The sequence below is a fragment of the Vombatus ursinus genome, unplaced genomic scaffold (assembly GCF_900497805.2).
Source record: "Vombatus ursinus unplaced genomic scaffold, bare-nosed wombat genome assembly UNPS02012709.1, whole genome shotgun sequence".
NCBI classification, from domain to species: Eukaryota; Metazoa; Chordata; class Mammalia; order Diprotodontia; family Vombatidae; genus Vombatus; species Vombatus ursinus.
Genome location: NW_020952487.1, coordinates 1,165,467 through 1,176,716, shown reverse-complemented (window position 1 = coordinate 1,176,716; position 11,250 = coordinate 1,165,467). Strand labels below are relative to the sequence as shown.

The 11,250-nt window shown below is 42.0% G+C and overlaps 1 protein-coding gene across 6 annotated transcripts in view; it reads left to right on the top strand.

Moving 5' to 3' along the window:
* Window positions 1–7,285, top strand: part of TESPA1 (thymocyte expressed, positive selection associated 1) — a 41,476-nt gene extending 34,191 nt beyond the window's left edge. For all 6 annotated transcript variants that reach the window (XM_027858069.1, XM_027858068.1, XM_027858070.1 and 3 more), the window contains one exon: window positions 6,396–7,285. In XM_027858069.1, coding sequence (XP_027713870.1) covers window positions 6,396–6,505 — 110 coding nt within the window. In that variant the 3' untranslated portion in view covers window positions 6,506–7,285. The remainder of the gene's footprint in view (window positions 1–6,395) is intronic.
* Window positions 7,286–11,250: the final 3,965 nt, after the last annotated feature.

Genomic DNA, 11,250 nt, shown 5'->3' with positions numbered 1-11,250 from the left:
ATAGATAGATAGATAGATAGATAGATAGATAGATAGATAGATAGATATGGATGGGTCTGTGATTAAATAAGTGTAGGCACATCCTCGAATGGAAGCTCCCTTCATGGAGATCTCTGTGATTTTAAGTCACAGAAAATTGTCTAGGGGTGCTGAGAGAATCAATGACATGTCCATGGTCGCACAGACAGTATGTATCAGACAGGGCTTCAACCTAGATCATCCTCATAGCTAAGACTGGCCTTCTATGCACTACCCCAAGTCTGCCTCTCTGGAATTCCTTATAGGATGTTTTGGGCAGCTTGTGTGTAAATCAACAAAGTACTAGTTGCTAATAATGATTAGAGATAGGTGCTAAGAGTTGATGCATAGTGGGTAAGTTAGACTGGAGGGAGCCAAGGGATTCAGATAGGAGGTAGACAATAGCAATGGAAAGAAAAGAGAGAGCTGAGGGAGTCTGATCAAAGCTAAGGACCAAGGAGAGATATACAATCAGAAGACCCAAGATGAAATTGTCAGGTGGGCAAATGTGAATGCTGAGCTTGAGTCCAAAAAAAAAAAATTCACCCCCTAAAAGGACAAGTTTGCAGTCATTCAAATGGGAGAAAGAACACAGAGGAGTACTTGCAGACCGCTAAATAGATATGAATCAACAATTTGTCATAACAACCCCAAAAGTTAAGGTGACCTTAAACTGAATTAACAGAGGCCAGACTAAGAGAGGTATATTCTACCCTAGACAGACCTGGAGTTTCATGTCCATTTTGATGTTCCTGTATTTTGAAAGGAGCACTGACAAACTAGAGTATATCAAGATTTTGCCCACAAAAACATCAAATAAGGTATTACTGAGAGACAGTCTGAAATAATAGATAGATGGCCAGCTTTGAAGTCAAGTCTTGCTTCTAATAAATACAGATTGTATGATCTTAAGCAAGTTACACTCTCAGTGTCTCGGGCAATTCTCTAAGTCTACATATAAGTTATAGAAAAGATCTCCATGTAGGGAGTTTCCCTGTTGGGAGTTCCTCCACATAGAAGACAGCACAGGTCTGGTTTTAATTTTTTTAGAAAGCATTCTAAAGAGAAATGAAAATAGTTGGGGAATTATTTGGAATGTCTGACATCACTGTAATTCGTCTTTCACATCCCTTTACCCATGTCATGGGGTAGTGGAAAGAGGATGCACATGTGGAGTCAAGGGGTCTGTGCTCTAGTCTCTATTCTCCTACTGGGCAATTAAATCCTCTTTATGGGCCTCAGTTTCCTTGTTTGTAAAATGAGGTGGGGTAGACTAAGTGACTTCTAAGGTTTCTTCTAACTCCTATACTCTATCAATCTCTGATGCTCTATAACAAGGAAAATAATTTTGAATTGACTGGCAGTCATCATATCCCATCTTATCATATTGTATCATATCCCAAAGTGTTTGAATGCTATTTCCCCACCAGGTGTCAGACTTGCAACAGTAAATGCTAAAATGGCTTTTTCTTGAGCTTCCAGACGCAGGAGCTATGAGTTGGTCTGATGAGTGACAGTCTTTCCTAATCCCCTGTGCAGAATTGAGGGTACTAGTCACTTCCACAGGAAGTGCCCCCCTGCCATTTGTTTTCCTACCTTTACCCTAGGATATAGAAAGTTAGGAAGAGAAATTGGGAAGATCATATCTAAAGAAAGCAAAGGAGTCATGACTTTGGATAACCACAGATAAAGTTAGGTTTCAGTTAGAGCATGTAGGATTGTCATTGAAAAGTCTTGAAACAAAATAGTTAAGTTGCAAAAAGTGCAACGAAGGTTTGTGATCCTCCCATTGGAGATCCTGGAAGAACGGGAAGCAATGTCACCCAATGGATAGGGTACTGGACTTGGATTCTGGAAGACATGGGTTCAGATCCCACCTCAAACATTTGCTAGCTGTGTGATCCTGAGCAAGTTGCCTGCCTTCTCTGTGCCTCACTTTCCTCATCTGTACAATGAATCAGTTGGCCTCAATGGCCTCTTAAGTCCCTTCTTATTCTAAATCTGTGATACTATGTTAATAAAAGATCCCCTTGGGAGAAGGGGAACAAGTCTACTGAAGTCAGAAGACCCTGGTTCTAATTCTGGCTCTACTATTACGTGCCTATGTGGCCTTTGCTGGTAGTTTCCCATCTCTGAGCTTCAGCTTCTTCCTCTATAAAATGGGAGACTTGGGAGGCATGATCTTTAAGGACTCTTCAAACTCAAGCATTCTCCATATGACCCTGTGATTCCTCTGGCATAGTCCTACTCTGAGAGAAGGAGATAGGATGATGACTCCAGACCCTTAACCCAGCCCCTCTTATACTCCAGGCTTTGGTTGCACCAAGCCCTCTTTTCCCAGAAGCATGAGTTCTCTTTTGCTCCCCTGATCCCCTCAACCTTCCTAGGCTAAAGGGACTATGGGAAGGCAAACAGTTCTAAAGACAGCTCTGTACTGCTAGGGATATAGGCCCTATTAAAAATATGCAAGAGTATTATTCATTCTGCCATCAAAGGCAGAGATAAGTAAAGTGGGCTCTCTAATCAATGAAAAACAATCCCACCTCTGCCTCCCCCAGTCTGCAATTATCTCCCCTGGATGCATGATGTCACTGCGCAGCTGTGCACATACTTCTAGCTCTGTGGCATGTGCATGTGGGAAGAAGAGGTGAGGGGGAGGTTCTGACAACTATTTCCAGGATCATCTCATCTATTCCAATTGGTCCAAGCTCAGATGACCCACATCCCTGGACACCTTCTCTTCCTAAAACTAAAGGTCCTTGCTTCTCACACCCTCTCCTTCTCTGAGAAGGGCATCTTCCAATCACCTCATTAGTATGGTGCCTGGCTCATGGGAAATGATTAATAAATGCTTATTAATTGCCTGCTCTGGAGCTCCTTCACACTTCACACCCCTTCTGCCTGAGGCAATTTGCATTCTTTGGACAGCCCCTGCCTTCAGGAGAGCCAAGACAGAATCAGGCTCTATATCACACTGAAGGTCTCAAAACTTCCAAAAATCAAATGGGGAACAGGCCCCAGAGATCATTCAGTCCAACCTACATTTAAATATTAATGCCTCTAACAACACCCCAACAAGTAGTCATTCAGCCTCTATGAGAAGACCACCAGTAATGAGAAATGCATAATTATTTTATTTTATTTTTTACATTTTATGTTCTACATTCTTCTTCTTCTTCTTCTTCTTCTTCTTCTTCTTCTTCTTCTTCTTTCTTCTTCTTCCTTTTTTGGTGAGGCAGTTGGGGTTAAGTACTTGCCCAGGGTCACACAGCTAGTGAGTATCATGCATCTGAGGCCAGATTTGAACTCAGGTCCTCCTGAATCCAGGGTCAGTGCTCTATCTACTGTGCCACCTAGCTGCCCTGACAGGTGTAATTCTTGTGAAGTTTTTATTTCAAGTGGACATTTACCTCTCTGAAGTTTCCACTGATCATTATCAGTTCTGCCCACCAAGGCCAAGCAAAACAAATCTAATCCCTCTTTGTTATTACAGCCTTTAAGATACTTTGAGGAAGCATGTTTGAGACTCATCCAACCCCTAAAGTCAACTTTTGATGTTCTGTGCTAGGAGAGATGGAGCAGGGCATGCTAGCCACCCCCCAAGAGAGATGATCTAAAAGTATTTCTACGGAGCTCTAAGATATATCACGGTAAATGGTACCAGAGTGTTACAATTATTTGGCTGGGTTAAGATTGAAATGCATTTCTAAACACAGAATGAAGATAAGCAGGTCTTGGAGAGAACAAGAAAACCATCCCAAGATTAAATTTTTGCGCTGGACAAGCTACAGCTGGAGAATCATGGGGTAAAAGAGATTGACCAACTCACTTTCTCTATTTGGAGCTCTGTCTCTTTATCTGTGAAGTTCATAGAGTTGGAGTAGGGGATCTTTGAGGTTCCATCCAACTTGACCTGGCTAGCATTCCCTTGGGACTCCTTGCTGGTTGGTCTGTACTCTTTTATCTTCCAATATTTATCAAGTATGTGGTCTGTACCATGGCCTATCTGCCTGTGTTGTATCACGACAAGCTCTCCTCTCTTCAGGTCATGTTGTCCATTGTATGCAAAAGTGATGCTTCTGGTCCAACACCTGATGTTTGCCAGGCTCTATCCATTCTCCATCTTGTAACAATACCAATAACAATACCTTATAGTTCACATTAAGAAAAAAAAATCACATTCACATATATTACTCAAATGAGATATTACATATAAAGTGTTTTACAGACCTTAAACCTTCTATATAGAGTTTAACTATTGTAACTATTCTTATTACTCCATTTGACACTTCTAACAATCCTGTGAGAGAAGGGTGATTAGCCCCATTTTACAGATGAGAAGACTCAAGCTCTGATCTTAGGTAGCATCAAACCAGGCAAAGCCCAGCTCTATACTCTGTGCCAGGTAGACCACATCTAGAATACACCTTTGGACTAGGACCAATTACCATATTTTACATCATTATTCTTTCAAATGGTGCAAATTTTAATACATGAATCCACTCCACAGCATTCATTATTTGTACTCATCAGGACCTGGCTGTATGGTGTTCTATTCCAGGTGCCATATTTTAGGAAAGGCATTCTGAAGCTGGAGCATATCCAGGGACTTCAGCCAGGAAAGGGAAGGGCTCCAAGCTCATTCCATATGAGGACAGGTTGAAGGAATTGTGCTTGCTTAGACTGGAGAAGAAAAGACTTGGGAGTAGGAAGGGTGGGGCACATGATAACTATCATCCTGTGTCCCAACAGCTATCATAGGAAACAGGGTTCGATTTTTTCTGCTTTGCCCCAACAGGCAGAACTGGGAGTGATGGAAGGATGCTGCAAAGAGACAGATTTAGTATTTATGTAGGGAGAACTTCCTCATAATCAGAGCTCTTCAAAAGTGGAGCGTGCACCCTCAGGTGATGGTGGATTACTTGTTACTTGATGTATTGAAGCAAAGGCTGAACAACCACTTTTCAGGAATGTTATAGGGGAAAGATCTCTTTTCAGGTGAGATTTGGACAAGACGTCCCCTCATAATTCTGAAATTCTGTCATCTGAGCAAGTGGACTTCAGAAAAACCTGGAAAGACTTGTATGAACTGATGCTGAGTGAAGCGAGCAGAACCAGGAGAACATTGTACACAGTAACAGCCATGTTATGTGATGACTAACTTTGATATACTTAGCTCTTCTCAGCAATGTAAAGATCTAAGATATCTCCAAAAGTCTTATGATGGAAAATGATATCCACATCCAGAGAAAGAACTATGGAGTTTGAATGCAGATCGAAGCATACTGTTTGCTCTTTTTTTTTCTTCTGTTTTGTTTTGTTTCTTCTTTCTTGTGTTTCCTCCTACTGGTTCTAATTCTTCTTTACAACGTGACTAATGTGAAAACATGTTTAATAAGAATGTATATGTAGAGCCTATATCATATTGCACGCTTTTTGGGGAAGGACGCGGGGAAGGAGGGGGAGAAAAATTTAAAACTCAAAAGCTTATGGAAGTGAATGTTGAAAACTAAAACTAAAATTAATTAATTAAAAAAAAAAGAAATTCTGCCATCCTCTAGAGGTTAAGTGACTCATCCAGCACACAGAGTTAGAAAATAGCGGAACCAGGATCATTCCATGCTCTCAGGGCATTTCCCTAATTCATTAAATGAAGAAATTGGACAAGGTGATCTTTAAAGTCGTTCACAGTTCTATGACCTGAACCTTGCTCTTCTAAATACAAGCCCAGTAGTATTTCTACTATGCTATGGAGGCCTGTGGAAGAGACTAAGGCAGATTGGCCCATATTGGGTTCAAATGCATGACCTTTGTCTCTCTAACCCAGTACCCTAATCCCCTGAGCTAGACAGGATACATGACTGAACTTGTGCCTTCCTTCTTGGCAGACCCCTCTGGCTGCCCATGATTTGCTTCCTTGTTAAAGAGCTCTCCTACATCCATGTACAGATACTAGTTTTGAGAGAGAAAGGTCACTCTGACTTTTACGAAATTTCCTATGTGAACACTGAGGCAAGAAAGGAAGGCTGAGTAGAAAAAGAATAGAAAAAAAAATTTTGAAATGGGATATTACTGATATTTAAGAAGAACGAAAACTCTTGAATTCTAAAGTAGCTTAATCAGTGAGATTCAGAGTCCTACTCCTGTGTGAACTGGAGTAATATTAATAATAATTAGTTGTATTATATCATATCACCTCAGAATATCCTCATATGTAAAATGAAAATGAGGTTTGTCTTTCAGGCTCTAATATTCTGGCTTTCTGTACTTCTGTGACCCTACAGTTAGAAGAGAATTCTTATGGGAGTATCTAAATTCTTCCCCTCCCTCAAAATTAATCCCAGTTGCTTATGGTCTCTCATTTGTCTCCACTACAGGCTTTCTCCTTCACACCAGCAGCACCCACTCTGACAGCAGTGGCTTCATAGAGGATCAGACTCTTCCACCTCCCGATCTGTCATCTGAGAAGGTTTTCCAAAGGATCTAGTCCCTAGCTTCAGGGGCCTCGGGCCACCTGATATGAACATAGCAAGGCCCCAGAGAGGGCAGAAGGTATCTGGACAGAAGTTCCTGCTCCTTGCCTATGAAAAAAGGGAAAGGTGGAAGGGCTGGTGAAAGCTGTACCTGGGGAGCAGCATGCTTAAACCCTAAATTTGGGAACTGGGGGAATCAGTTGGGGGTGGGAAGAGAGGGTCTAAAGGAGACTTACAGTTTCAGTCATCAACTAGTCTACAAATACTTGCAAAGATATTATGCCATAGAGGAAAAGGACCAATTCATGAAGCCATCTCCCAGACACAAGTTCCATTTGACTCTACTCATGCAGATATTCAAATAGCATCCCCTTCTGTCATATCACTGCAGACACTTGTGCATAGGAATGATCCCAGGCAGGAAGAGAATTAGCCCTGGGAGCCTTATCCCTAACAGTTCCCACCTGAGGTAATGTCAGACACCCATGATGATAGACAAAGTCATTCCTGGAAGAACATGGAAGAAGATATTGTTCAAGGATGAAGCTGTTACTGACATCATGACAAAAATTCATCACCATCACCAAACCCTTCCATGGTCTCTGTGCCCAGACCTTGGGCAGCTCACAACATGGCCAGGCACACAAGGTTCCCCAGGCATACAAAGAACACCAGAGAACTTGGGGATATATAGGGAAAGCCACACAGAGATAATGTATATCTGAAAAAGGATCGCATATGCACAACATGTGTGTATACATATAGGAATGTGTATGTATATAGCATATATTTATATGTATATATGTATACACACATATATCTATATACACATATATTGCTTTTAATCAGGAAGACTTATCTGCAGGAGTTCAAATCCAATGTGACACCTACGAGCTATGTGACCTTGGACAAGTTACTTAACCCTACTTGCCTCAGTTTCTTCATCTGGAAAATAAGCCAGAGAAATAAATGGCAAACCACTCCAGTATCTTTGACAAGAATTGGGGTCATGAAGAGTCAAACATCACTGAAACAACCCAACCACAACTATATACATATATATATATATATGTGTATATATATATATATGTATATATGTGTGTGTGTGTGTGTGTGTGTGTATTGCAATTTGATCAAGAGTGATTTAAATAAAAAAGGGAAGGGGAAAGTTGGGGGAGAGGGGAGGTGAGCAGGGAAGAGGGACTATTCATCTACAAGCCATGCAGAAACAATCGAACTCTGGAGCTGACCTGTTATGCCAGAGGAGGTTTCACCTAATTTTGTTTGTTTTATTTTCTCTCTTGTTTCTCATTCTAAAGGAATTGTCTCTAATCATAGCATTTTATAAACAGTAGTGCAGAATCCCCACTTCTATCTACTGGCTATAATTGGCCACAGAGAGAGAGGGAGGGAATATCCCCTTCAGAGCTACTGCCTACATTTGCTGCTTACAGTTCCCAGGCTTCCTTAGCGTTATAACAGTTTCTCAATTTGGTCAGCCCACAAAATGCCCCATTGTCTCCTGGAGCATCCCTCCTCGAGGTCTGTGGCCACAAAAACCCAATGACATAGGTTGGAGTAGGATTTTTCAATGAGATCAGGTATTCTGAGTGATCCTCTCCATTCTTTTCCCTTTGTTCTCGTCCAAGGTGCAAATGAATCCCAGCATACAATGGAGACTATAAAAATATTATTATTCTCCATTTTACCTGCCAGGTGAGAAGGGTGAACTATGGAGAGCTAGGAACTACCTCAGTCATTGTTTAACAGATCATCCACAGTGAGCCCTAATATCCAGCCTCTCTGCAACCCCAGATCCTGTGTCTGCTTAAGAAAAGGTGACCTTCCTCTGAGTGATTCCCACCTACTGGCACTTGTAAAATTGAAAGGAATTTTCTGAAAGCAGAAAAGAAAAAGAAAAAGAAAAACTTAAAAAATCTGATGTATTTTCTAGGAAATTAACCAGAATGTCTTATCTCTGGAGGAAATTTTTTTTTTAATAATAGAACCCTTATGTGGGCCATGATCACTGTCGTCCCATTTGTGAAGTACTGTCATCTAGAACAGGAATTAGGCTTATTTCATGTCTCTCTAGAGCACAGAGGGTGGAAGTTACAGGAGAGAAAATTTCAGCTCAACATATAAAAGCTCCCTATAATCATCAGAGCTGTCAGAAAATGGAAGAGACTCTGGAAGTAATGTCAAATGAAAGTAGCTGAGCAAAGCCTCTGACTCGATGACCAGCTGTCAAGGGCATTGCAGAAGAGATTTGGGCATTAGGTCAGAGGATGAACCAAGTTACCTTTAAGACATCTGCCAACTTTGTGATTTAATGGGCCTATGATATGAAGATAATATAGACTCTCTGAGGAGAAGGATTGTTTTATATTTTTGTCTTTATAGCTCCAGTTCCTGGTACAGTACAGAAATCACAAATACTTATGGTTATTGGTCCTCATCATCTACAAATGTTTATTAAATCCCTATTATGTGTAAAGCATTGATTCTACAGAGGATATGATCTCAGACCTCAAGGAGCATACAGTCTAATGATTCACAGAGAGAGAGAAGAAAGAAAAGAGGAGAGAGAGAGATGGGGAGAGAGACAGAGAGGAAGAGAGGGAGGGAGGAGAGGGCGACAGAGAGTGAGAAAGAGCAAGAGAGAAGGAGAGAGAGCAGAGACAGAGACAAACAGAGAAAGAGAGAGCACATTCATCATAGGCAGGGAAGGCTTCCTGGAGGAGGTGGGCTTTAAGCTTAAAACTGAAGAACAAATCAGGTTACCACAGCCAGAAAAGGATGGGAAAAAGTCTTGAGACCTGATAGAATCTTTGCTAAGTGACATGGGCAAGGACACTAGTTCCTCCCTTAAAATAAGAGTTCTCACTTGTCTAGGTTGAATATGTTGGTGCTTAGAAACAAAATGGACAAGATGACCTCTCCCGATTTGTTCGCCAGGCTGAGAATGAAATTGCAATGACTCCCTGAGGAACGATCCTACTTGTCCCTCACACTTTCATATGCAAGTGCATAAATAAACAAGGCAGTGTATTGAGTGATGCTCCCTCTTGCTCTTCTAATCTCCAGTAAGTGATGGAGGGTTTTGAGAGACAATCAGTTCTCCCCTTCCTTTCTTTCAATCCTAGGAGGACCAGTTCAGTAGTAGAGACCATCCCTACTCCCATGTGCTGAAAGAACGAGATGTATGGTGTAGTTGTGAAAGGACCAGCCAGATGTGGACACAGCTGGGGACTGTCTCTTCAGGAGTGAATGGTGGGACTTAGTCCCAGATCTTTTCAGACATGGACAGCATCCAGGCCTTGAACTAGTTCCCACCACAAAAATCCTCCTCTGATGCCTCATTGTGATATGGAGGTAACCCTGAGATTTAAAAGGCTATAACACCAAAGTGTAAGCTCTGGAAATTCCTATTCTGATGATGAATTAGTTATTAATAGCATGCACTTATATATTTCTTCCCATTTTACATGGATGATCTCACTTGTTTATCATAACAAAAAATAGCTCTTATTATTCCCATTTTAAAGATGAGGAGATTGATATTTATCATTATCATTAATAGCATGCATTTTTATATATTTCTTTACATTTTGCATAATGACATCACTTGTTTATTATAACAAATGGTATTATCATGATTCCTGTTTTAAAGATGAGGACACTGAAGTTTGGAAAGATTCGGAAGCTTCCTTGGCCCCATAGCTAACATAACGGGAACCCTGGTTAACGCTGCTCCTTATTTTTCCTGAGAACACAGCAGAACTACTAAATAAGCCAGAGCTGCAGCAGGAGGAAGTAAAGCTAGACAAAAGAGATGACTGTCCCACCCCTCCCACCCCTCAAAAGGGAAGGATGTTGCCTGGGATGATCAGAAGCAACTATGCAAGGTCTTAAACCTAACAGAGGCTTTATTTTTTTTTCCGCTTGGCTGAGTTGAATGTATTCCTGCCTAGAGGCAAGATGGACAAGATGACCCCTCCTGGTTTGTCCCCAGGCTGAGGAGGATGAAATTGCAATGACTCCCTCAGGCAAAATGTAGGTCATCTAGCAATTCCTGGCTCCCACAGCCTCTCCTCTTCCCATACAACCCCTCCTCACTTTCCACCCCCCTCCTCGAAATAGAGAGAAATCTTGGAGAAAAATGAATTCGAATTAGAATCATTTGCTGCAGGGACAGTGATGCTTATGGTTCTATTCTTAGCTCAGGAACAAAGGCTCCCCTCTCTTCTTTTTCTCCCCCTCCCCTCTCTTTCCTCCTCCCTCTCTCCTTCCCTTGCTCTCCCAAGGTTTCCCCCTCCTCACTCTCTCTTCTCTCCTTCCCTTCATTCCCCATAAGTTCCAGTTCCCTCCTCCTCTCTTTCCTCCTCCCTCTCCCCTTCTCCGCTTGCTCTTCCAAGTTTTCTCCCTCCTCCCTTTCTTTTCCCTCCTTCTCCTCCTTTCTTTCCTCCTCCTTCTCCCCTTCCTCCCTTGCTCCCCCAAGTTTTCCTCCACCTACCTCTCTCTTCTCTTCCCTTCTCCCCTCCCTCTTACTCCCCCAAGACTTTCTCCTCCTCGCCCTTGTGCAGATAGAGTTGCCTCAGCCCCCAAGCTGAGCTGAGAATCTGGGAGAGAGGCTCAGGATGCACATGCGTGGGGAGCTCCCTGTGGAGGACGGCAGCATCCCCAGAGTTCACCCTTTGGTACTTCCAGCAGGAAGGTTTGGGAGGCCTCTCCACCCATGCTTGCAGATGACAGATTA